Raw genomic sequence first — 27,812 nt, 5'->3', positions numbered from 1 at the left:
TTTTTATGTTGAATTTTCTATTTTTTGTTTCTGTCAATTATTGCTATACCTCTACTCTCTTAGGTCAGAACAAACAGCTTTAGTTCCATAGATCTTAGTGTGGCATAATCTCAAATGACAGCATCATTTTAATTGAGTTCCAAGGCTGGACACCCTTGGACACAGTGTTTTAGCTTTGATGTTGCCCTCGTAATGAGAAAAGGATCCCAAAGAGCTCAACCAACATTACCTCTTACTTTTCCACAGTGTATATACTGCTTCCTCCATCACTTTCCCTTTAATGAATCTGCAACCCCAGGCAATGGAGATGAAAGCAGTTACGTCCATACGTGATCCAAGCAAACTGCAGATCTAGTGGAAGTGGAGTGACCAAATTCTGGTGCCAGAGTGAAATATATTATAGTAGTGACAAAAAGTGCCTCATTAAAGAAACCCACAAAATGGTATCAACTCCTTTTTTTTTTTTTTTTTTTTTTTTTTTAAAGATTTTATTTATTTAATTTTTTCCCCCCAAAGCCCCAGTAGATAGTTGTATGTCACAGCTGCACATCCTTCTAGTTGCTGTATGTGGGACTCGGCCTCAGGATGGACGGAGAAGTGGTGCCTCGATGCGCACCCGGGAGCCGAACCCGGGCCACCAGCATTGCAGCGCGCGCACTTAACCACCAAGCCACAGGGCCGGCCCTCAACTCCTTTTAAGATCTCTTTACTCTTTCAACAACAGGCAAACGTATGACAGTAACCCAGCAATTCTGATATTTTGCTAGATTTTATACTCCTCTGCACACCAAGCATAATTTCTTCAAAATACCTCTTTGCCCAGATATATCATGGTAAGCTTTTCCTTATTCTTTTCAATGTCTAAGACCTCTTCATGACTATTTATATTTTAGTTGCCCTAATCTTTATAACTAACAATTTCTAAATAAATACTCTATCAATTAGGAAATGTGTAAGGGAAGAGAATTCTTTTAGCTTAAAGAAATTAGGTCTTTTCTTTTTCTTATAATGAGGTGTCTGGAAGTACACAATCTGGGGCTGTTATAGCAGTGCCACAATGTCATCAGGGACTTCAGTTCCTTTTATCTTTTGGTTCAGACAGGGACTTGCTACCTTTTACTCACAAAATGGCTGCTCAATCTCCAACATCAAGCCAGCATTCCATAGCGCAAGGTTTTTCAACTTGGCCTATTGACATTTGTACCAGATGATTCTTTCTTGTGGGGGGCTGTCCTGTATACTGTAGGATGTTTAGTCATACCATGGCCTCTACCTGCTAGATGCCAATAGCAACCCCCAGGTGTAACAACCAGGAATGTCTCCAGACATTGCCAAATTTCTCCTAAGGGTCAAAGTCACCCCTGGTTAAGAACTGCTGCCACAGACCAAAAAGAGAATGGACAAAGGACAAAAAAAGCCTAACTGTGCAGCCTGCTACACTCCCATTCTACTCCTACCCCCGTGGCCCTCTTAAGAGGATTTCTTAGAAGCCCCATGGAACAACTTTTACTTACATTTCACTGGCCAGAACTGTATCCCAATGCCACTGCATCTGCAAAAGCTGGGTAATGCAGATTTTAGCTGGAGACACTGCTACTCGCAATGACTGGCATTCATTTAAGAAGGAATAAGGAAGAAATAGATAAGAGGTAGGCAACTAGCATTCTTTACAAGAGAAAGTGTTTCAGTACTTTATTTAAGACAATTCTGTTCTGCTCTTTAAACTGACATTCTTGAGTACACCGTTCCAAAGGCTCCCAAGGTTTTAAAAAGAAATTTTACCCTGATTTCTGTCTTATAAAAGACTTATTCTTTTTTGCAGAGGCTGCCTTTTCCCTTAAGAATTGGCTATTCTTTCCTAGTTCTTTGTATGTAGAGTAATCTCTTTTTCCTCTTTCTGGGACTCCAGTGACACAAAAGTTAGGTCCTTAAGGCTCTGTTCATTTTTTTTTCCAATCCATTTTTTTCTTTCTCTTCTTAAGACTATAGAATAGTCTTAATAGAAATAGAATAATTTCTATTCATCTATCTTCAAGTTTACTGAATCTTCCTGTCACTCCATTCTGCTGATGAGCCCACCCAGTGAACTTTTTATTTTAGATATTATATTTTTTGGTTCTAAAATTTACATTTGGTTCTTTTTAATAGTTTCTATTTCTCTGCTAAGAACTTCTATCCATTCATTCAAGTGTGTTTACCTTTACGATACGGAGAATTGCTATAACAGCTGCTTTAAAGTTTACACCTGATAATTCCAATATCTGGGCGACCTTGGGGTTGACATCTGTTGACTGTCTTTTCCTTTGAGAAACGGTTATAATTTCCTGGTGTTGGGTAGGTAGCATAATTTTGAATTATATCTTGGACATTTTAAATGTTATGTTATGTTGACTGAGTCCTGTGACCTCCTATAATCCACCAGAGAATTTGTTTTAGTAGGCAATCAGGTCAGTTAGGTTCAGGCCACAAGTTCTTTCTCAATTTCCCTGAGCAGTTCAGTTCTAACTGAAGTTCAGTTCTCAAAGCCTTTGGAATGCTGCTGTGGGTCTGACTTATGCATGTCTAGCCTAGTACTCGTGCTGGTCATACACAAAACGAGGGACACCCTTATCCATCTCTCTTTTCTGAGACTTCTCTCATATCTTTGGCCCACAGGGCCCCTTTCCCTGGCTCCTCAGGCAGGAAAGGCAGGGTTTCTCTTGCAGCACTGCCACTGCAGCTGCAGCTGAGCAACCGGGTCTATCTTAGCAGCAAAGCCAGGAAAGGGCAAAAAAACAAGCGGATTCCCCCCAGTTTGTTAGACTGCAGGGTCCCTTTTCTTGGTTCCTCTAGCCAGAAAAATGAGGTTTCTATCAGAGTTTCAGTTGCCAGTACCAAGCCATGAGAGAAAAGAAAAACAAAACAAAAACTAGGAAACTCACCCCCAAACTGGTTGCCTCTCTGAGTTTTGACTTCCTACTACCATCTGCTTGCTTTTGTTTACTTACATAGTTGCTCTTGTATTGTGTCCACTGTTTTTAGATCTAATAAGCAGAAAAGGTAGGCTACAGGGGGCTTATCCCATGCTGGCAGGAGTATAAATTTTCTAAAATGTGTTTTATGAAAGTCATAGAATTATAAACTTCTATGAAAGTTATAGAAGCTAGCCACACAAACCAAAACACAGAATCTTAATAGGTAAAGAACAAAAAATAAAGAAGAAAATATATTCCTTCCTAAATCATAAGAGTTAAAACAAAACAATCATCAAGATGAAAAAGGAATTTTTTATAGCCAAGTGTCTGAACTAATGAAGTCAGACTGCTAATGGGTCATACTGGTTATAAAGAAAAAGACCAAAAAACTTCCTGAAGAACTTGCTACTATTCTTCCTTTTAAAGTAACTTTTTGGGAGGAGGAGTAGGGGGAGAAGGGGACAAACCAAATAAAAAGCAAGGAGTTTAATACTGGAAAGTCAAAGCATCAACCAGGAACCTCAGAATGGCGTCCTTCCATTTGAATGTCTTGTGGTGATAATTCAGAGAAAATTCTTTAGCTTTTCTCATCTGCAAATGCTAACGCCAGAACTCCAATACTGAAACACAGAGTACTCCCCCTTCTTCCTCCTCCCTCCTGCATTTAGTCACCTTTTCTTGGTAAGGATTGGTATACTAACTAGAAGTCTTCAGCTGCAAGCAAGATGTTTAATTTTCATATTTCTTTTTCATAGCTTTAAAGAAAAAAGAACCCAAATATTTATTTACTTTCTGTTTTTAAAGTTTACAGCCCTTTCAACAGACTCAGTAATCAACTAGAACAAATATAAAAATTCTCATCTGCTCCAATAACAACCAAACAACTGTGTTAGAATCTTGGCTCTACTCATTATAACCGTAATTAATCGACTTTGAGCAAGTAACTTAATCTCTGTGACCTCCATAAAAGAGGATAATGATGGTGCCTACCTCATAAGGTTAAGGGGTGAGAATTACATATGTCAACATATATAAAGAGTTTAAAGTAGCATCTGGAACAGATTAAGTGCTATGTAAGTTATCAACTATCATTGTTGTTGCTGTTATTAAAATAAGTATGAGTCTAACAAGGCAGAAAAGTGGAAAAAGAAAGGATTTTAGAGCCAGACAGAAGGTTTGATAGCATGCCTAACATTAACCATGTAATCTTGGGCAACTTAACCTTAGAAAAGCTATTTCATCATTTGTAAAAAGGAAACAACAATATCCACTCATGGCATTCTGAGGATTAATAAAAGATACTGTTTTGTAAAACAAATAGCACACAGAAGTGATCAGTAAATACTAGTAATTATTACTATCACCATCACCCAACTTCTCTTCAAACAATAAGGTATTCTTCTGCCCTCTGTAGAAGTTGTATATTTTACTTTAAGTTCTTTGAGGGAAACTAGAAAAATGCAAATTTTAATTTCACTGAAAACCACTAGCCAAAGGACAACTTTCCTAAATCCCGGAAAATGAGAAATAAGAGAAAGGTGCATTTATCTAAAGTTTTGCCAAACCCAATCCTCTGACAAAAGTACCTGGAATGGTTATCTTGTTAGAGGTCTTAGAAAGAACTCATCAACAAAGCAGTTTCATCATATGTGCAAATTTCATTTTAAGAGCACTTCATTTTGTTGCTTTACTAACATATCAGTGATTGTTCTCTACTGGAATGTTTTTTTATTTGAGGTTTGTGGAGCTTTGATTAAAGTTGGTGGATTGAACAGCAAAGGAATGGCAGGAAAGAAATATAAAAAGGTACAGACACACAGGGATAAAAAAATTGGAAAAGATACCAACAAAACTTTGGATGATGGAAACTAGGTGGATAAACTACTAACTGATTCAGCATGTATGAAGCAGAATTCTAAGTCAGAAGTAGGCTGACTGGTATTAGCTCAGGAATTGGAAAGACTGGATACTACTAAAAATGAGGGTAGAAGTGAGGCTGAAAAGAGCAGAGTTGATTGAAAGTCTGTAATAAGGAGACAGTAAGTTTTACAAGGAGATGAGTTTGTAAAAGAAAGAAGGCATTTAAGCTAAAATAGGCAGACTGGGAAGTCAAGAAAGCACACTATGGAAACCACACACAGCAGCAGAAGTAAAGAGAGACCAGAGGTTTTCAAAACTAGAGCAATAAAAAACACATGATGCTAGTGGTCTATCTCTGCTCTGCCTATAACTAGCTATGTGAACTACAGTACCTGAGTTTCCACTTCCGTAAATGAAGAGGCTGGATGAGACGAGTGCTTCTCACCTAGGGTTCACATTAGTATCAATGAGGGAGGGGAACCCTTTTCAAAAACCACACGTCCGGAGTCCTATCCACTGACATTATGACTCCTGGTTATGTGTGTTCCAAAAAATCTCCCCTTTACTGAAGAAGATGATCTCAAAAACTCTTTCTCGTTTTAACACTTTATACTTCAAGTAACAAAGAAACATAAACATAATTAACTCCACTCGAGAAACCCATTGCGAGCTTTCCTTTAGACCATCTTGAAGCACACCAGGGACAGGCATAGAAGAGTAACAACATGAATTTACTCCACTAAAGAATGTTTGTCCAGTGAATGAATGTATCCGTGACATTGTTATGAATTTATTTTATAACTCAAATTAAGTAGGTTCATTTCCAATAAACCACGATAGGGTACAAATTTTCTTGATATGGGAAGTTTATCAGTGGATGCAATAAACTATATAACTAATATTCATAAGCCTATCCTAGATGTCCAGCTAACTGACTTTGCTTTGATATTGCTCAGTTTCCCACAATTGTTTTAATTCTTCTGTCACAGCACCTCAGCTTTAGCTTTTCTTTTGTTGATTCTTCTTTTTGTATTATTTGAAAAGTAATAAATGAACACAGAACTAGAAATACAAACAGTTATAGGAGGAAATAAAATGGAAAATAAAAGCATCTCTGTCCCCTACTCCCAATCTCAATCCTCAGAGGATAACCGTCTTCTCTATTTCTGACTTTAGTTAGAATAACTAAATATTACCTCCACAACTTTAAATAATATGCTTAGACCTCTACTTCATCAATTATAGCTACCTATTTATTAAGGAAGATCCAGTATTTTCCTCACAATGAAAGAGGCAGAATTTACCTCACTTATACTACATCCTTTAAAGTTTTTCTCAGCTACGTTTTTATCTTTAGTTCTGCACATTACCCTCCTAACTTTGAATGATAATTATAATCTCTACTTGATCCATTACTTTAGCTACCCCATCTCTTTCACATCACCAAGGTTTTAGCATTTGTATTCTTCTCAGAAATAATGATTGGATCTCCCACGCTTTGTTTACAGATTTATTCTGAAAACAGAAAGTCTACAAACATATAAAATATGTAAATACTTGTCACAGCAGAAACAGGATGTGAGTAGATTAATAGAAAGTAAGACTGTCAGCCTATTGTCACTAAACCCCATGCCTGAAAGGGAGTGTCCTAAGTGTAGAGGTCAATGGCATTGATTTTCTAACATTCAACCTCTCAGAATCACGCCTCATTTTAGTTTACTTCATTTTAAATCACGACTTTCTTGTTCAGCTTTTCATTTTTACTACATTTCTAAGTACCTCTTTCTCCCAATTGGTAGGAATACTTGCTGTTCCCTCTGCCTAGAACATTCTTCTCAAACTCTTCATATGGCTGGCTTCTAATATTTGAGGTCTTGGCTCAAGTGTTCCTCAAATTCCTCACCAGAGAATTACAACCGTCATATTATTTGTAGAAATGCTCAGTTAAATACTGATTTCCTCATAAGTAGGTTATTTCCAAAACTGCTGCATGGCTGTGGAAATAAAAATAAAAAAGGGATCCAGGAATGAGGAATATACAGCATTTAAGAAACAGTGGAACTAACCCAAAATTGTAAAGAAAGGCCACATGTGACAAGAAAAAAAAAAAAGCAATTGGACTCTTGTCTCACAGCAATCTCCAAAATCAGTCCCAGGTGAATTATAAACATGCATGTGAAAGACAGAACTATAAAACATTTAGAAGGCAACAAACAAGAATATTTTATGCCTTGGAGGAGAGAAGGACCCAAAAAGCACAAATCATAAAAGATGATAAATTCAACTATTTTAAAATTAAGAACTCCCATTTATGAAAACCACCATAAAGACAGTGAAAGATAAAACCATAAACTGGCCAAAGATATTTGTAACATATATAACAACAAAGGATTAACATCCAGATTATGTAGAGAACTTCTACAAATGAATATGAAAAGACAAACTACCCAAAAGGAAAGTGGGCAAAAATTTGAATAGCATTTTACAGAAAAGGAAAATGACAATATACATATGAAAAGATGCTCAACTCCACGAGTAAGCTGAGAAATACAAATGAAAATGACTATGAGATGCTATTTGTGGCAGTCTGTTACACTGGTGGCTCCCAAACAACTACACCTCCCAATAGTCCCTTCCCCTTGAATCTAGTCTGACCCAGTTACACACTTTAACCAATAGACACTTTGCCAGCTGTGGATCAAATCTGTAAAAAGACCTGGCAGCTCCTATTCTTGCACTCTGGGAGCCCTGAGCCTCCAGGTAAGAAGTCTAGCTACCTTGTTGGATGAACCACAGGGAGAGGCTACATGGAGAGAGAGGCCCTGAGCCAACATGGAGAGAGAAAGAGAGGCCTAGCCCTGCCAGCATCATAGCTAACATGCCAGTTGCATATAGCCGCATGAGTGACACAGGAAAGACCAGACAGAAAAACCATGCAGCCGAGCCCAGCTCAAAATGTAGAATGTTAGTTGTTTGTCTAAGTTTCAGGGTGGTTTGTCAAGCAGCAATAGAAAACTGAAACTGAAAGTGATTTTATTGGTTTCATCTTCCAAAATTCTGAACAGTAAAAAAGCTGTCAAATATCCTGAGAAAAAAAATCCACTCAGTAAAGCCTTAAGACATTTTTTTGAGGGCATATACCTACTAAGCATTTGCAGTTTGTTAACTATATTTTAAGATATTTATTAGAAGTCTTTCGGCACAGAAAGGAATTAATACAGAAGAAAAATTTTCAAGATTCAAATAATAAAAGCCAGAGTCTAAATCTTAATTGTAAACTATAGTGAAATGATTAAACCATGTTATACCTGACAGAACACTATGCAGCCATTATAGAATATGCCAAAATATAATGTTAAGTGACAAATATAGAATCCAACATTATAAGTACACAACGATTAGTATTATTTTCTATAATGTAGTTAAATTACTCATAATTTAAAATATTTATTTTTTTATAAATTAAGGGCTAATACATGAATGGAAACAGCAGAGAAGAATGAGGTGTAAGGGGAACTATCAATTTTTTTGAAGATCTAGAAATCACTATTAACTGTTTACACAAGGAGCTACCTCCTCTGAGGGCAAAGCAAAGGCTGCCATTCCCATTGTCAGTATTTACTATTAATGTATGAGTTACTTTTTTCTCTCAATAGGCACTATCTATCATTTAAAAATCTTTTTTATATTCTTTGAGTACACATTTCCACTTTCGGGAATTTACCCAATAGAAACACTTACAAACATATTCAAAATTATATGTACAATGATGTTTACTGCAGTATTCTTCATAATAGCAGAAAATTAGAAAGAACTCAAATATATATCAATAAGGGATTGATTAAATAAATTATGATATATCCATACACTAAAATACTGAATGGACATTAAAAAGGATGTGATTAATACATATAGTACTCCTCTGGAAAGTATATGATATATATATATTATTAAGCAAGAAAATAAAGTTGTAAAAATTATATGTAAAGTATTAACCCACTTTTCTAAAAAAGTATTAGATCTGCATAGAAAAAAACCTGGAGTAGTACACATTGAAATTAACAATAGCTATTGCTGAGGAAGGAGAATACAGAGGACTTGTAATTAATACACCATTTTTTTTGGTGAGGAAGATTAGCCCTGAGCTAACATCTGTTGCCAATCATCCTTTTTGCTGAGGAAGATTGGCGCTGGGCTAACATCCGTGCCCATATTCCTCTGCTTTACACGTGGGATGCTTGCCACAGCATGGCTTGATAAGTGGTGCGTAGGTCTGCGCCTGGGATCCGAACCCGTGAACCCCGGGCCGCCGAAGCAGAGTGCACAAACTTAACTGCTATGCCACCAAGCTAGCCCCAAGACACCATATATTTTTGAACTGCTTGAGTTTTCTATGACCAGAACGTATTAGCTTAAGAATAACAAAGAAACAATAAACCATCTTAAAAAGTAATATACTAACAATAAACCATCTTTAAAAACAAAAACCTCTGTCTTTCCTGGCTTGTGTCCACAATGACTAAATACTAATCTCTCCAGCTATTTCTGGAGTTCCTGGGGCAGAATCTCTCTTCTTAATGATTTAAAGAAATCAGAGTCATGTTTGGATGGGAATAAAAGCAGAAGAAATTTGAAAAAAAAAAAAAATTGCGGTAGAGGCTTCTGTTAGTTCCTCTAGATTTACCTATGTTCTCTCCTTGGGGCACTATCCAATTGCAAAGGCTAGTCTAGATGGACCATAGATCCCACCTTAGGCAGTGATTCTGATGAACCCAAATAACAGTTGAACATAGCAATCCATTTTATAACCCGTCCTTTTTTCCTTGTGCTTTAAACCAAATGAACACTGCTGGTTACAAAAATTTTATTTTCAGAAGATGAAAAAGCCCTTTATTCACTAATCTCAATTTTATTCTCAAAGGACTCAATTCTGGTGAATTTAGTACCTCAGGACCAACAAATGAAAACCAGGTGTGATGATGCCTAAATTGACATAATAATTCAGGCTGAACGTCATAAGCACAAAAGATGAATAACTAAACAGAAGGGCATTCCCAAACAGATGATATTTTTGGTGTTCACCAGAATCTACTTCACAATCCTAATAAAATCCATTATAACAATAACAATTGGGAAGCTAACTGTTATACAGCACTTACTGCATGCAAGGTACAGTTTTATTTGTTCTACATTTATTCATTCATTTAATCCTGACAGATACCATATAAGGTATATTTATTTCATTTCCCCCATTTTGCAGATGAGGAAACTGGGGCTCACTGATGAGATAATTTGCCCAAGGTCACAGTAAGTGGTAGAGCTGACTGTATAGGAACCCAAGCATTTTGGCTCCAAGGTTCACGCTCATAACTGGCATTCAGAAGGAATCCTTCAGGGACGAGCAGAAAAATATCTTATCTACCAAATAGCAAGCCCTACAGCAAGACTATAATTATAAATCAATATCCCCAAATATGGCCTAAGGAAGTAGAATGCTGTGGCTTGTCAAATGGTCACTTATAACATCTTTTACACACACACAATACTTAAAAATCATGAATTGTATTCCGAGATATAGCCAAATGCCTAACATTTCTAACCCATGGTGATGGTTGTCTATTTACTGGTCTGGATGATAGTAATTTATTGCAGAATAAATCAACGAAGTGAGCACAATATCTAGCTATATCCTGTTAACAGGCGTTCTAAAGAAGAACTGAAACCCGGAAATTTCAAGTTTTATAGCTGCTTCTTCAATCCATATTCACTTATACAAAGATGTCACAGTTAAAAACATTTAAAGTTCAAATTATCTGGAGAAAAGATTCATACAAAACTTATTTTCAGAAACTGATATTCAGCCTATTCCATCAGAGTTGATTGCTCTTATATGTAAACTTCATTCAAGTTTCTGCAGGTTTGAAAATACAAAGACTAACATTTAAAGCCTGTGTAATGTGTCATTAAAAAGAAATTAAAATGAAAACACTTCTACTTTGTCAGGAATATACAGTTTGTTAGGATAATGGCTATACTAACTGCTTCCAAGTCTCTTTTTGAGTATTAAATATATCATGTTCTGTTATAGATATTACAGGGGAAAAGATAAAACTGAATCAGGGCTGGAGAATTTGCTCTGATCACAATGAGGCCAGGCAACTAGAACTTTAAAGGAAAATCACCAAGTTCCTTTTTTTTGTTTTTCAACAGCCTTATTGAGATATAATTGACATGCAATAAACTGCACATATTTAAATTGTACAAGTTGATAAGTTTTGGCATATGTATATACTCAGGAACCATCACCACAGTCAAGATGACGAATATATCCATCACCTCCAAAAGTGTCCTGTGTCTCTTTGCAATCCCTTCGACTCACTGCCCTACTCTTGCACCTGCCCAACCAGGCAAGCACTAATCTACTTTCTATCATTAGAGATTATTTTGCTTTTTCTTAATGGAATTATACAGTATGTAATCTTTTAAGTCTGGATTCTTTAACTCAGCTTAATTATTTTGACATTTATCCATGTTGTTGCATGTATCAGCAGTTTCTTTTTGTTGCTGAGTACTATTCCATTATACAGATAAACTACAATTTGTTTATCAGTGAACCTGCTAATAACATTTGTGTTGTTTCAAGTTTGGCGCTATAAAAAACAAAAGCTGCTGTGAACATTAGTGTGTGGATATATGCTTTTATTTCTCCTGGGTAAATACCTAATAAAATGGATGGATGATATAGGTGTATTTTTGGCACTTTCTTAAATAAACTTTTGCAAAGTGGTTGTACAATTTTACATTCCTATCAGCAGTGCATGAGAGTTCCAGTTCCTCCACATCTTTGTTTGGCAGGACAAGCTTTTCAAATTTTGGCCAATGGCCAAATTGCTAATAGCTATGTATTGATATGTTATTGTGATTTTTATGTTCATTTCCCTAATTACTAATGATATTGAGCATTTTTTTCATGTGCTTATTTGCCATCTATACATCTGTTGTGAAGTATCTGTCCAAATCCTTTGTCCATTGTCTTAATTCAGTAGTTTGTTTCCTTGTTATTCAGTTTAGTGAGTTCTGTATATAGTCTGGATGAATCCTTTATCAGATATTTATATTCCAAATGTTTTCTCTCAACCTGTGGCTTGTCTTATTCTTTTAACAGGGTCTTTAGAAAAATAGCAGTTTTAAATTTTGATGAAGTCTAACTTCTCAATTGGTTCTTTTATCGATTGTGCTTCTGGTGTTGTAACTAATAAATCTATGACTAACCCAAGGTTGCAAAGATTTTCTCCTATTTTCTTCTGGGAGTGTTATAGTTTTAAGTTTTACATTTAGGTCTATAATCCATAAGATAAGATCTAACTGGAATACTCTACCTAACGTTCCATGAATTATGAATTTTACCCCTCTGGTTGATAGGAACAGGAACTATTCCCAGTTGTTATTTTACTAATATGAATTCTAAAATGAAATGGTCATTATTCTGAAAAGTTCTTATCACTTGCCCCTCATCAATTAGGTTTCCCTGTTAGTCCAAAATAACAGCACTTCTCATTACCTCCTCACCTTCATTTAGGCCAAACATCATTACATGTTCCAAATTTGCAACGAGACTGTTAGCATATGCCCAATATTATATATGTGAAGTCCCTGTTACTATCTTATTTCTATGCTAACCTTTACTCTGTTTTTAGGGCAACATCATCTACTTCCTATTCTCTGAACTCCCACAGTTACATCATTTCCATGTCTCTTTCCTAGTATCTCTACTCAAATGCTTTTAACTGTGATTCCACCTGCAGAATAAAAAATTTTCCTTATTCTTAAACTCTTAAGTCACTTGGAAGTATGAGTTGACACTGATTTAAACCTGACATTGATTTAAATGTTGCAATTTATTTCTCAGTCTGCATATGTAACATCTACAATTTGTATCTATGATAGACATAAGGGCATCTTTATGGTCCTGTAGGTTCAACTCTAAGGTTTCTAAGAATTGAGAAGCATATTGATAGCTAGTCACGTAATCTTCTTGTAAAGCAATACTAGTTTGCAACTTTGAGGGAGAAAGAGATCTGTGGTTAAATGCTCAGATGCAACTACGAGACCATACTCTTGAAGAACTGAGCAAAGCAAACCCAAAAAGAAAAAATAGTGGCAAGGATTGAGAGAAAAGAAGATTTGGTGCTCTAGCCTACCAGAAATAGAAATGGTCCCATTAGGCAAAAGAGTAGAAGTATAGTACACTGTATTTCTATTAATCTGTAAGTGATACTAATTACCAACAAGACAGTAAAGAGACTAGACATAAGGAAAGTTAAAAATGGGTTAAAAGTTCCAAGTCTGAATGTTGATGGAAGCATATCCAGATGCAGACAAAAGGCAACATAGCAGGCCTGAGATTGCTATCCTTAGAAAGTCCTGCTTGCAAGGCTGGCCCTTGGCTGGCATTTTGGGAACCTGGATTTGGGGAGTATGCCCACCATTCCCTAAATGATAAGGGTATTTTACTGCGCGTAAATGGTTTGTACAAACAATATGGTTTACGCTGAACATCTGCTTTCCTTCTGGGAGTCTGGAAATTGGTACATGCTAGACAGAGGGTGCCTACAGGACCAGCCTCCAATAAAAACGTTGGGCACTGAGTCTCTAATGAGCTTCTCTGGTAGAGAAAACTTCATGTATGTTGTCATATCTAAAAGCTGGAGGAACTAAGTGCATCCTGTGTGACACCACTTGGACAAGATTCTTGTAAGACTGGACCTGGTTTCCTCCAGAGGTCACCTCATGTACCTTTTCCTTTTGTTTATTTTGCTTTATATCCTTTCACTGTAATAAATCTTAGCTGTGAATATGACTATGTGCTGAGTCTTGTGGATCCTCCTAGTCCATCACCAAATCACCCCCTAGTGGGGTGGTCATGGGAACACTAACAAACCCGGTTTCTGGGTTTAATAGATTAATGTGGTCCCTTGCTTTAAAAAAAAGTGACATGAATGTGGCACATAATTCCAGTTGGGTGGTCCTCCTCTATGAGATGGTGCTATGAGTACTCAGACAAATTTTCTGAGAGAAGAGGCACCAAGCAAGAATCATTTACATAGCAGAGTGAGAGAAGAAGAAAAAACAGCAGTCATTCAACCTGTCAAGCAGGCAAGCTTTCATCAAACACTTATTTCATGCCCAAAGCAGAGCAAAATTGTGTAAGCCTACACATATTTTGAGAATTATGAACACTGTGCAAAGGTGTAAGCCAAAGAGACCAATAGATTTACAAAGCAACAGAGCATTAAACTTAAAAAGTTAGTGTCTTGACTCAGTCTGGAGGAACTGAAGTTACCAACATGGTTGGCTAACCAATTAGAATAGTATTACCTCTCAATGCCAATGAAAGGCCTTACTGATAGACAGTGAAAGATGGAGGAATAATGGACTCAGGCTTTAGTGCTAAACAGTGCTGTATTTGGGGAGACACATAAGTTATCTTTTATGTTTATACTTCCTTCTAGCCTACTCTCTTAACATGTTGCCTCCATAGGTAGTATATTTACATCTGACTGATTAAAAAACATGACAATCACTCTTAAAAACGCTATTAAAGTAACCAGGAAGATACCACATTCTAGGAAGTATTTATCAGAGCTTTCTTTTAATCAATACTCCATTTGAAATAAAATAAATTTACTTAGCAAGACAGAAATTATTCATATGGCCTGGGAGATTAAGATCACATAACAATACAAGTCAAACAGTGAACTCCAAATCCTAAATTAATCTGACTACTCCACTCTCAGAGATTTCCTCCTGCTCAGTATTCTTAAGATTTAGCATAACAAAAGTTAGAGCAGGAAGGAACCTTAGATAACATCAAGTCTATTCACGTTTGACAAAAGAGACTTAATGTATCCCTCCTATGACATTTAGAATAGAACATCTTGCAATGTTTTCTTATCCATCCAACTATCTATCCTTCTTTCCCTTCTTTCCTCCTTCTCCTCCCCATATATCCATTCTGTCTCTTTAATCAGAGAAAGTCAATAAAAGGGAAGTCCTGCATCTACTTTGGGTTTTTGGTGGCCAATGTCTTAACCTGTAAAAAGCAGGTTTGCAATAATTATATTTAATTTTGACATTGAACTTTTCACTGGGTATGATTTACCATTATTCAACAATAAAATTTTCAACTAGCGGAAAGGTAAAAACATATGCAATATACCACAGACTCTGAGAAGGACAGATCTCACTTAAGCTAACAAGCCCAGTCATGACTAGTTCTGAAGGAAGTAAAAATTATATTAAAAAGTTACTACCTTAGAGACAGGCACCTCCACGCCCTAAGGATTCCTGGTATAAGGGGGAACGTTTATCGATCCTGACTGACTCTATTCATGGAAGACCCACCCTAAACTGTTCGGGGAAGAATTGAGAACAAGAGAGTGCTCCAGAGGGATAAGTTTGGGAGGGTAGGGGTGGAGGGGGTCCAGATGGGGACGCATGTGTGTAACCTGATAATCGCTTCGCGCCATAGCAATTCGCGCCATAAAATGTAACTGTTTAAATGTTTTGAATTAGCCAATCATGTAAGACCACGCCAACCTTTTCCCGCTTTGTGCTCCCAAACCCTATATAAGAATTTGCCCTTTAAGGTCCGGGGTCGACTCCTCTGTCTCCTGCGAGAGATACGTGTCGACCAGGAGCTCCGCTTAATAAACCTCTTGCGTTTGCATCAAGCTTGGTCTTCTGTGTCTGTGGGTCCGCGCCTTCCCGAGACTGGAGTTGGGGTTTCCTTTTTGGGATCCTACAGTTCATGTCTGTAAATACTCAACTTATTACGGGAACTTATAAACTTCTCATATCCAGGCATTAATCACCACTCTAGGACAGTTCCACCATCACAGATAGTTCTACTGGACAGCACTGCTCTAGGAAATGTTCTGCTAATGTGGTACCAGGATTCACAACTGATTTCTCAGTGTCTTTCTGTTTTGCTTATATTCCATGATATGCCTAATCCAGAGGCTTTTTATCAAAACAAACAGTAAGCATATATCTAAGACATATAAAAAATCATAGGTATAAAAAATAAAAAATAGAATATTTAAAGTAGTCATGTGGTAGGACTTTAAAATTATTATTTCTCTAAAAGACACAGGTTTGGCCATTAATTCTAATGGAAGGGGACAAAAGCTTTAATTACTCTTTTTTAAATTATTTTTTTATTTGGAAAAGTTATTTAGAAACAATATCAGTAGCTGAAGGTGGTCAAAAGGTACAAACCTCCAGTTTTAAGATAATTGAGTTCTGAAGATATGATGTACAACATGATGACTACAGTTAACAATATTGTATCGTATACAGTCACGCGCTGCATAACAACGTTTCGGTCAGTGATGGACGGCATATGTGGCGGTGGTCCCATAAGATTAGTACCATATAGCCTAGGTGTGTAGTAGGCTATGCCATCTAGGTTTGTGTAAGTACACTCTACGATGTTCCCACAATGACAAAACTGCTTAATGAAGCATGTCTCAAAAGTATCCCTGTCGTTAAGTGAAGCATAATTGCATTTGAAAGTTGCTAAGAGTTAAATCCTGAAAGTTTTTATCATAAGGAAAAAAAATTTGGAACTATGTGAGGTGACGGATGTTAACTAAACTTATTATGGTAACCATTTTGCAATATATACATATATAAAATCATTAATGTTGTACACCTTAAACTTACATAATGTTGTATGTCAATTATATTCAATAAAACTGGAAAAAAACGAGTAAGAGAAAAAAAGAAACAATATCAAACACTAAGAGTTGTAAAAATAAAGTACATTAACACTTATATACCCATATTTACAATATTTACCTAGATTTACATATTGTTTACGTTATATCTCATTTTCTTTATTATTTGCACATTCACACAATTGCACACACACGTAATATTTTTCTGAAGTATTTGAGAGTAACTTACACACATCATGACTCTTTATCCTTAAATACTTCAGTGAACATTTCTTATGGATAAAAATATTCTCTCACATAACCACAGTTTGGTTATCAATTTCATAAATTTTATCTAATCTACCATCTGATTTTATCAGTTTATCTAATAATATTCTTTATAGTATATTCCTTCCAACATTATAGGATCTAGTCTAGGGTCAGATACTGCATTTATTTGTCATATCTTTTAATTCTCCTTTAATCTGGAATATTTCCACAGCCTTTGTCTTTTATGACATTTCCATTTTTGAAGTATACAGTACCCTCCCTCCTTTATTTAGCAGAAGGTTTGTCATTTTGTGTTTGATGTTTCCTCGAGATGTAGATTCAGGTTATGTATTCTTGGTGGGAATAATGAATAGGTGATGTGTTCTCATAGTTTAACATCTGTCGACACAAGAGTCTACCTGTCTTTCATTGGTGATGTTAATTTTGATCACCTGGACTATTTCTCCATACTGTATAATTATTGTTTTGTTTTTCTCCCTTACAATTAAAAAGCAGTCTAAGGGGAGACAATTAAAGGCCATGCAAACATCCTGCTTCTCATCATTTCTCCCTAGATTTAGCAGCCACTGATGACTCTTGCTTGATCCCATCTTTTCCATGATGGTTTTAAAATGATGATTTTCCAACTTTAGCACTCCCTCCACATTTACCAGTTGGTCTTTTGGCATTCTTCTGGTAATAAGAACCCTTCTTCCTCCCCCATCCATCCATCCATCTATGTATGTATGTATTGTATGTATGTATGTATGCATGCATACATGCATCTATCTATCTATTACTGGTATAGACTCATGAATGTCTATTTTCCCCCAATAGTGTGTAATTCATTAATTCATTACTGTTCTTAATCATTTAGTTTAAGTAAGTTCTTTTTAAGTAAGATAGTTCCTGTATTTGGGGATAATATTTAAAAATGAAGCAATGATTGGGTTATTAACACAATCCCAAACTGGCTCGAAATGTTAGGCCTGATGCCTGATGACAAGAAAGTTGGGGAGGGGGAGAGGAGAGTAAGGAGACTGTAGACGTCTGGATAGTGTGGAAGTGTTCTCACATGGACATCAGACAGACGAAAGAAAAGCATCTGGAATGAAAGCAGCCACAGGCTTTCCAGCTATACCTGTTAGCCACAAATGGAAATGCCCTATTCTATGTTTTGAAAATTGGCTTCCATTTAAGGGAAAACATATAGTTAATGAGCTAAGCTTCTGCGCAAGAAAATTTCTGAGAAATTATGACGCACAGCAAAATGGGGCTAAAATAAATGTAGAAGAATGACAAAAGTGGCAGCACTAGTTGAACATGGATAGAATCAGGACTACAGTTCAACACAAAGATATGGTCATAGCTACTCTTATAATCCAGCAACTCCACAAATTACTTAGTTTCCTCACCACAACTAAAAACGACGCAGTATCCTCCCCTCCACTATCCAATTCAATGCTCAAAGGTTCTAAAGAAATGCTATTTTCTTAAACAGTTAATTTAGAGCTACAGAAATGAGCAGACTTGTCATTAAACAATTACCCTTGTAAGGAGAAATCTCATGAAGTAAAAGAATGAGAAGACAATTGTCTCCACAGGTGAAAATTTAGAAATAAGTTTTCCAGTCAAGCATGTTAAAGATGACAGTCATGTAAATGAACTAGGTTTCAGAGTATGCTGTACTTTAGAGACAGAAAAAGTAGAATCGGAGTGACAATCCCACTGGCGGGAAGACAGGACAACAGGACTGTAGCCAGCAAGGAAAGCTTACAGGGAAATCTTCTGAGAGTTTGTGAGGTACATGTGTCACTTGGTAGAGACAACTTGCACACAACCAACCCTGACACGTGAGGAGAGTTCATTGCTGGTAAAAAGAAAAAAAAGAGGAGGCAAGGTTGGGCAAAGGGCAGGAAAAGTGAAGATCTGAGTGATAAGCAAATAGAATGTTAGAATGGAAAGGACCTTAGGGTGTTTCTTCTCTTTCCTTCTACTTTTCCATTTTCTCTAATAGAAAATGGAAGATCAGAGAAATTAAATGACTTATTCAAGTGTACAGACCTGAATTATAGGAAGAGCAAAAACCAGAACCCCAAACTCATTTTCAACCAAGCAGCTGAATTATAGCAGAAAGAGCACTGACCTTGAGATTACAGAGTCTGGGTTTGAATCTTTACTGCCACTGGCTCATTCTTTGGGCATGGGCAAAAGTCATGGCATTTCATGAACACTTGGAACGAAACTCATTGGCAGTCTAAGAAAAGTGAATTAGAGATTTCTGTGAGTAGAGACTAGGGTAGCATTAACAGTTGTAAGTTAATGTTAAGAGGTCCCCAAAGTAGAACTCTGAAATGTCAGTGGTAAGACCTACAGAAACCAGAGAGAACTTATTACGTTATTGTACATAAAAAATAAAATTCCTAACAATACTGCGAGTACAAATAGGGTAAATATGGAAAAATACATTTGCATTATCTTCCCTGTTTGCTCCACCCCAGAGTCTTTGAAACCCAACAACAATTTTTATTGTACATAAAAAATAAAATTCCTAACAATACTGCGAGTACAAATAGGGTAAATATGGAAAAATACATTTGCATTATCTTCCCTGTTTGCTCCACCCCAGAGTCTTTGAAACCCAACAACAAAAGCCTAGAATTAATAAGGGGCTAGGCTCTTCATTTCTCTCCTTAATGCTGAATTTTCAGAGCTCTTCATATACCTAGGATATAATTGATTTATAAATATTTTCCCAGAGTCTGTGATTTGAATTTTCCTTCTCTCAGCAGTGTCTTTAGAAGACTAGTTCTTAATTTTGATGAAGTGCAATTTATCAATTTTTCCTCTATGAATCATGCCTGTGGTATTGATTCCAAGAAATTTTTCCTTAACCCAATGTGAAAAAATTTGTTTTAATGTTTTCTTCTAGAAGTTTTATAGCTTTAGGGTTTACATTTAAGTTTAGGTACAACTGATTATATATGAGTAGGTCTAATTCTGAATGCTGTATTCTGTTCCGTTGATCTATTTGTTTATCTTTACACTACCACATTGTCTTTATTACTGTAGTTTTAAAATAAGTCTTGTTTGATCCTTTGCATTTCAGTATGAATTTCGAAATCATTTCTCACCCCAAAAAAGCCTGCTGAAATCTCAGCTGATATTGTGTTGAATCTATAGATCCATTTTGGGACAAGTGACATATTAGTAATATTGGTTTTCTGATCCATAAACACAGTACATATTTCCATGTATTTAGGTGTTCTTTAAATTCTTTTGCGGAGCAGCTGTCAGAGTATAGGTCATATTTATCCCTGAGTATTTCATATATTTTGATGCTATTATAAAATGGTAATTTTTAAATATAACAATTTAAAAATTTTTTAAGATTCAATATCCTACTTTGTTGCTAATACACAGATATACGATTGATTTGAAATATTTTTTAATTGTGGTAAAATACTCAAAAAATTTACCATCTCAACCATTTTTAGGTATACAGTTCAGTGGTATTATATACATTCATAAAGTTGTACAACCATCACCACCTTGTAAACATCTTGTGAAACTGAAACTCTATACCCATTAAGCAATAACTCCCTATTCCCCACCCTGCAGCCCCTGGCAACGACAATTCTACTTGCTGTCTTTATGATTTTGACTAAGTACTTCATATAAGTGTTATACAACTGATTTTTGTAAACTGATCTTGTACTTTGTAACCTTCCTGAACTCACATAATTTCTAGTAGATTTTTTTGTAATTATATTAAAAGTCTGTGTGTACATTTACACTTTATGTAGACAACATTTTGATCACATCATCCTCAAATAGTTCTAGTGCTTTTACAGTCTGTGGGTCTTTTATTTTTTTCATGACTTACTGCACTGACTGGAACTTCCAATACAATGTCGAATAGAAGAAGTGAGAGAAAATAACCTTGTCTAATTCCTGACCTCTCACCATTAAAAGTATAATGCTGTCTATGAGTTTTTGTGAGATGCCCTTAATCAGGTTAAAGACATTCTTCTTTTTTTTTTTTTAATTTTTTGTTTATTGCAGTAACATTGGTTTATAACATTGTATAAATTTCAGGTGTACATCATTATACTTCTATTTCTGCATAGATTACATCATGTTCACCACCCAAATACTAATTACAACCCATCACCACACACATGTGCTGAATTATCCCTTTCGCCCTCCTCCCTCCCCCCTTCCCCTCTGGTAACCACCAATCCAATCTCTGTCTCTATATCTTTGTTTGTTGTTGTTTTTATCTTCTGCTTGTGAGTGAGATCATACAATATTTGACCTTCTCCCTCTGACTTATTTCGCTTTGCATAATACCCTCAATGTCCATCCATGTTGTCACAAATGGCTGGATTTCATCATTTCTAATGGCTGAGTAGTATTCCGTTGTGTATATATACCACATCTTCTTTATCCATTCGTCCCTTGATGGGCACTTAGGTTGCTTCCAAGTCGTGGCTATTGTGAATAACGCTGCAATGAACACAGGGGTGCATGTATCTTTACACATTGGTGTTTTCAAGTTCTTTGGATAAATACCCAGCAGTGGAATAGCTGGATCATAAGGTAGCTCTATCCTTGATTTTTTGAGGAATCTCCATACTGTTTTCCATAGTGGCTGCACCAGTTTGCACTCCCACCAGCAGTGCATGAGACTTCCCTTCTCTCCACATCCTCTCCAACACATGTTGTTTCCTGTCTTGTTAATTATAGCCATTCTGATGGGCGTGAGGTGATATCTCATTGTAGTTTTGATTTGCATTTCCCTGATAGTTAATGATGTTGAACATCTTTTCATGTGTCTGTTGGCCATCTGTATATCTTCTTTGGAGAAATGTCTGTTCAGGTCTTTTGCCTTTTTTTTTTTTTTTTTTTTTGTGAGGAGATCAGCCCTGATCTAACATCCGCCAATCCTCCTCTTTTTGCTGAGGAAGACGGCCCTGGGCTAACATCTGTGCCCATCTTCCTCCACTTTATATGGGACGCCGCCACAGCATGGCTTGCCAAGCAGTGCGTCGGTGCGCGCCCGGGATCCGAACCAGCGAACCCCGGGCCGCCGCAGCGGAGCGCGCGCACTCAACCGCTTGCGCCACAGGGCCGGCCCCATTTTTGCCCATTTTTTAATTGGGTTGTTAGTTTTTTTTGTTGTTGAGATGCATGTGTTTTTTATATATTTTGGAGATTAACCCCTTATCAGATGTATGGTTTGCAAATATCTTCTCCCAACTGTTAGGTTGTCTTTCGCTTTGTTGACGGCTTCCTTTGCTGTGCAGAAGCTTTTTAGTTTGATGTAGTCCCATTTGTTTATTTTTTCTATTGTTTCTCTTGCCTGGTCAGACATGGTGCTTGAAAATATGTTGCTAAGACCGATGTTGAAGAGTGTACTGCCTATGTTTTCTTCTAGAAGTTTCATAGTTTCAGGTCTTACATTCAAGTCTTTAATCCATTTGGAGTTAATTTTTGTGTATGGTGTAAGGTAAGGGTCTACTTTCATTTTTTTGCATGTGGCTATCCAGTTTTCCCAACACCATTTGTTTTTTTATTTTATTTTTTTAAATTTTTTGTTTATTGCAGTAACATTGGTTTATAACATTGTAAAAATTTCAGGTGTACATCATTGTACTTCTATTTCTGCATAGATTACATCATGTTCACCACCAAAATACTAATTACAACCCATCATCACACACATGTACCCAATTATCCCTTTCACCCTCCTCCCTCCCCCCTTCCCCTCTGGTAACCACCAATCCAATCTCTGTCCCTATGTGTTTGTTTATTGTTGTTATTATCTACTACTTAATGAAGGAAATCATACGGTATTTGACCTTCTCCCTCTGACTTATTTCACTTTGCATCATGCCCTCAATGTCCATCCATGTTGTCACAAATGGCTGGATTTCATCGTTTCTTATGGCTGAGTAGTATTCCATTGCCAACACCATTTGTTGAAGAGACTTTCTTTTCTCCATTGTATGTTCTTGGCACCTTTGTCAAAGATTAGCTGTCCATAGATGTGTGGGTTTATTTCTGAGCTTTCGATTCTATTCCATTAATCTGTGTGTCTGTTTTTGTGCCACTACCATGCTGTTTTGGTTACTATAGCTTTGTAGTATATTTTGAAATCAGGGAGTGTGATACCTCCAGCTTTGTTCTTTTTTCTCAGGATTCCTTTACCTATTCGGAGTCTTTTGTTGTTCCATATAAATTTTAGGATTCTTTGTTCTATTTCTGTGAAAAATATTGTTGGAACTTTGATAGGGATTGCATTGAATCTGTGGATTGCTTTAGGAAGCACGGACATCTTAACTATGTTAATTCTTCCAATCCAAGAGCACGGAATATCTTTCCATTTCTTTGTGTCTTCTTCAATTTCTTTCAGCAATGTTTTATAGTTTTCGGTGTACAGATCTTTCACCTCTTTGGTTAAGTTTATTCCTAGGTATTTTATTCTTTTTGTTGCAATTGTAAATGGGATGGTATTCTTAATTTCTCTTTCTGCTACTTCATTGTTAGTGTATAGAAGTGCAACTGATTTTTGTATGTTGATTTTGTATCCTGCAACTTTACCATATTTGTTTATTACTTCTAAAAGTTTTCTGGTGGATTCTTTAGGGTTTTCTATACATAAAATCATGTCATCTGCAAATAGTGACAGTTTCACTTCTTCCTTTCCAATTTGGATCCCTTTTATTTCTTTTTCTTGCCTGATTGTTCTGGCTAGGACTTCCAGTACTATGTTAAATAGGAGTGGTGACAGTGGGCATCCTTGTCTGGTTCCTGTTCTTAGAGGGATAGCTTTCAGTTTTTCACCATTGAGGATGATATTAGCTGTGGGTTTCTCATATATGGCCTTTATTATGTTGAGGTACTTTCCTTCTATACCCATTTTATTCAGAGTTTTTATCATAAATGGATGCTGTATCTTGTCAAATGCAAAGACATTCTTCTATTCTTAGTTTTTGGAGTTTTTATCATGAATAGAAGTAGGTTTTCTCAAATGCTTTTTTTTTGCATCTATTGAGATGAGTGTATGTTTTTTTCATTTTTAGACTGCTAACATGGTGAATTACACTGATTTTCAAATGTTAAGCAAACCTCACATTTCTGAGATAAACAACACTTAGTCATAATGTATTTTTTATATTGTTGGATTGAAATTGTGTCAATTTTGGTGTCTATATTTGTGAGGAATATTCATCTGTAGTGTTCTTTTCTTATAATATCTTTTTCTGGTTTTGTATCACAGTAATGCTGGCCTCATATAATGAGCTGAGAAATATTACCTCTTGAATTTCCTGGAAAATGTGTATAGAATTAGTACTATTTACTTCCTAAAGAAATAATGTTTGATAGAATTCACCAGTGAAGCTACCCAAACCTAATGTTTTCTTTGTGGGAAGGCTTTTAGCTACAAATTCAATTACTATTATAGGGCTCTTCAAGTTATCTATTTCTTCTTAAGTAAGCTTTGGTAGTTCGCATCTTTCAAGGAATTTGTCCTTTATATGTAAGTTGTCAAATTTATCAACAAAGTTGTTCATTATGGATTCTTATTTCCTTTTAATATCTGTAGAAACTGTAGTAATGTTACATATCTCATTCTTGATATTGGTAATTAGCACCCTCTCTCTTTTTTTCTTGACTAATCTGCCTAGAGGTTTATCAACTTTATTGATCTTCTCAAAGAACCAAGTTTTGGTTTTACTGACTTTCTCTCTCTCTTTTTTAGCTTTCTATTTCATTAATTTTTGCTAGAATCTTTATTATTTCCTATCTTCTGCTTATTTTGGACTTAATTTCTCTTTTTGTAGTTTCTTAAGGCAGAGGCTGAGGTCATTTATTTGAGACCTTTCTTTTCTGTTATAGATGGTTAGTCCTATATGCTTCTAAATACTGATTTATCTGCATTCCACAATTTTGATATGTTGTGTTTTCATTTTCATTAAATTCAATATACTATCTAATTCCCCTTTGATTTCTTCTATGACTCATGGGTTACCCAGATGTTTGTTATTTAGTTTCCAAATATTTGGTGATTTCACAGATAACTTTCTGTTATTGATTTCTAATTTAATCCCATTGTGGTTCAGAGAAGAACTTTGAATAACTTGAATTATTTTAAACTTACTGTGATTTGTTTTGTGATGCAGAACATAAACTATCTTATCAAATGTTCTGTGTACATGTGAAAAAAATCGTATTAGACTATTGTTGGGTGAAGTTTTCTATAAAACTCACATCATATTGGCTGATGTAATTCCAGTTTTTTACACCTTTACTAATTTTCTGTTTAAATGTTCTATCAATTATTGAAAGGATATTAAAATATCTGACTAAAATTATCAATGTGTCTATTTCTCCTTGCAGTTCTACCATTTTTTGCTTCACATATTTTTACTTTTACTCTGAAACAGACTTATATAATATGAATGAAATTATTTTATATTAGCTCACATAGTTACCATTTCCAATGTTACTATTTCATAGTTACCATTACTTTGTGTAAATCCATATTTTTTTCTGGTATTATTTATTTCTGTCTGAAAGACTTCCTTTAACATTTCTTGTAATGCAGGTTTGGGGGGAAAGAATTCTTTGAGCTTTTATAGTCTGAAAAAGTCTTTATTTAACCTTTATTTTTAAAAGATATTTTTTGTTCAGAATAGAATTCTAGCTTGACAATTTTTTTCTTTCAGTACAGTAGTCCCCCGTTATCCATGGGGGATACGTTTCAAGACCCCTAGTAGATGCCTGAAACCATCCTTATATATACTTGTATATATACGAGGTAACTAACCTTATATATACTACGTTTTTTCCTGGAGACAGATACCTATGATAAAGTTTAATTGATAAATTAGGCACAGTAAGAGATTAACAACAATAACTAGTAATAAAATATAACAATTATAACAATAAACTGTAATAAAAGTTACCTAGATCTTAGCAACCTCTGCATTTCTTTCCTTATTAAGTTGAGAACGTTCACCTTTTCACTTAAAGGAAGCAATTTACAGCTTCTCTTTGGCATATCCAAATTTCCAGCATCACTACTCTTGCACTTTGGGACATTATTAAATAAAATAAGGGTTACTTGAACACAAGCACTGCAATACTGTAACAGTCAATCTGATAACTGAGATGGCTACTAAGTGACTAACAGGTGGGTAGGATATATAGCATGGATATGCTGGACAAAGAAATGATTCACATCCCGGGCAGGACAAAGTAGGATGGTGCAAGATTTCATTACGCTAGTCAGAATGGCAAGCAATTTAAAACTTATGAATTGTTTATTTCTGGAATTTTTCATTTAATATTTTCAGACTGCAGTTGACCGCGGGTAACTGATACCATGGAAAGCAAAACCATAGATAAGGGGGGATTACTGTAATTTAAAGATATTGTCCCACTGTCCTCTCACTTGCATTGTTTCACAAAAAAATCTGCTTTCATCTTTATCTTTATTCCTCTTTCTGTATTGCTTCTTCTTCTGGCTGCTTTTAAGAATTTTTCTTTATCATTGGTTTGGTTTTATGTAATTTGATTATGACGTGCCTTGATTGAGCTTTCTCCATATTTTTTGTGCTTTTAATTCACTGATCTGCTTAGATCCATGGGCTTATAGTTTTCATGATACTGGAAAAATTGGGGGCCATTATTTCTTCAAATATTTCTTTTCTGTCCCCACCAAACCCATTTGGGAACTCCAATTACACATAGAGTAGGCTGCCTGAAACTGTTCTACAGCTCACTTACGCTCCTTTTCTTGCAGACTTTTTTTTTTTTTTTTTGGTGAGGAAGATTGGCCCTGAGCTAACATCCATTACCAATCCTCCTTTTGCTTGAGGAAGATTGTCACTGCACTAACATCTGTGCCAATCTTCCTCTATTTTATATGTGGGATGCCACCACAGCACGGCTTGACAAGAGGTGTGTAGGTCCACACCCAGGATCTGAACCTGCAAACCCTGGGCTGCCACAGCAGAGTGAGCAAACTTAACCACTACGCCACTGGGCAGGCCCCACTGTCAGACTTTTTTGTCTCTGTTTTATTTTGGATAGTTTGCATTGCTATGTCCTCGTTTGACTAACCCTTTCTTCTGCAATGTTAAATGTGCTGTTAATCCTTTCCAGTGTATGTTTCATTAGACACTGTAGTTTTAGTTTCTAGAAGTCTGACTTGAGATTTTAAAATATATATTGTTTCTACTTAACACGCTCATCTTTCCTCTAACTTCTTGAAAATATGCAATATAGTTAAAATAACTTATTTAGTGTCTTTACTAATTCTATTGTCTTTGTCATTTCTGGGTTGATTTTGATTGGTTTTATCTCATTTTGCATATTTTCCTCCTTTACAGAGCTGGTAATTTTTGATTGAATGTCAAATATTGTGAATTTTACCTTTTTGGTTGCTGGATATTTTTGAATTCACGCTTGAGCTATAAATATGCTTGTGCTTTGCTTTGGATGCAGTTAACTTTCTTGGAAACAGATCCTACCAAGTATTGCTTTTAAGCTTTGTTAGATAGAGTCAGAGCATACTTTAGCCTGGCATTGATTTTGACCTTCTACTGCAGCAATACCCTTCTAAATACTGTACCTGATGTCAATCTGGCTGGGGGAAACAGGATCTATTTCCAGTCTTATGTAAGTTCCAAGGATTGTTTGGTAGTTCTTTCCCCAGACTCACTAAGTTTTCTCATACTTATGCATTGATCATTACTTAGTTTAAAACTTGAGAGAGACCCTCTGCTGATCTGTGGAGCACTCTCATTGCAGCTCTCCCCTTGCTGGTATTCTGCCCTGTAATCTCACACTATCTTGGCCTCAGGCTCCCAGCTCCATCTGCTCACCTCATGGAAACCACCAGTCTCTGCTTGGGTTCCCCCTCTCTGGCTTGCCAGCTGGAATCTCTCTCTAGGTAGCATCCTTAGGCAACTGCATGGCTCATCTAGTTCATTTC

At 36.0% G+C, this 27,812-nt stretch overlaps 1 protein-coding gene across 4 annotated transcripts in view; it reads right to left on the bottom strand.

Annotated features, from left to right (window-relative positions):
• The window catches only part of KIAA1328 (KIAA1328 ortholog), a 353,895-nt gene that overhangs the window by 181,163 nt on the left and 144,920 nt on the right, over positions 1-27,812 (bottom strand). The window contains exon 8 of one of the 4 annotated variants that reach the window (XM_087439155.1): positions 4,319-4,392. The exons of the other annotated variants lie outside the window; for them this stretch is intronic. Within the exon in view, the coding sequence (XP_087295281.1) occupies positions 4,319-4,392 (74 nt within the window). The remainder of the gene's footprint in view (positions 1-4,318; positions 4,393-27,812) is intronic. 4 annotated transcript variants of the gene reach the window in all.

The sequence above is a fragment of the Ceratotherium simum genome, chromosome 14, assembly GCF_057802395.1.
Source record: "Ceratotherium simum simum isolate JZ-2026a chromosome 14, ASM5780239v1, whole genome shotgun sequence".
Lineage (NCBI taxonomy): Eukaryota > Metazoa > Chordata > Mammalia > Perissodactyla > Rhinocerotidae > Ceratotherium > Ceratotherium simum.
Note: the sequence above shows the minus strand (reverse complement) of the source record. Positions and strands in the feature narration are given on the sequence as shown.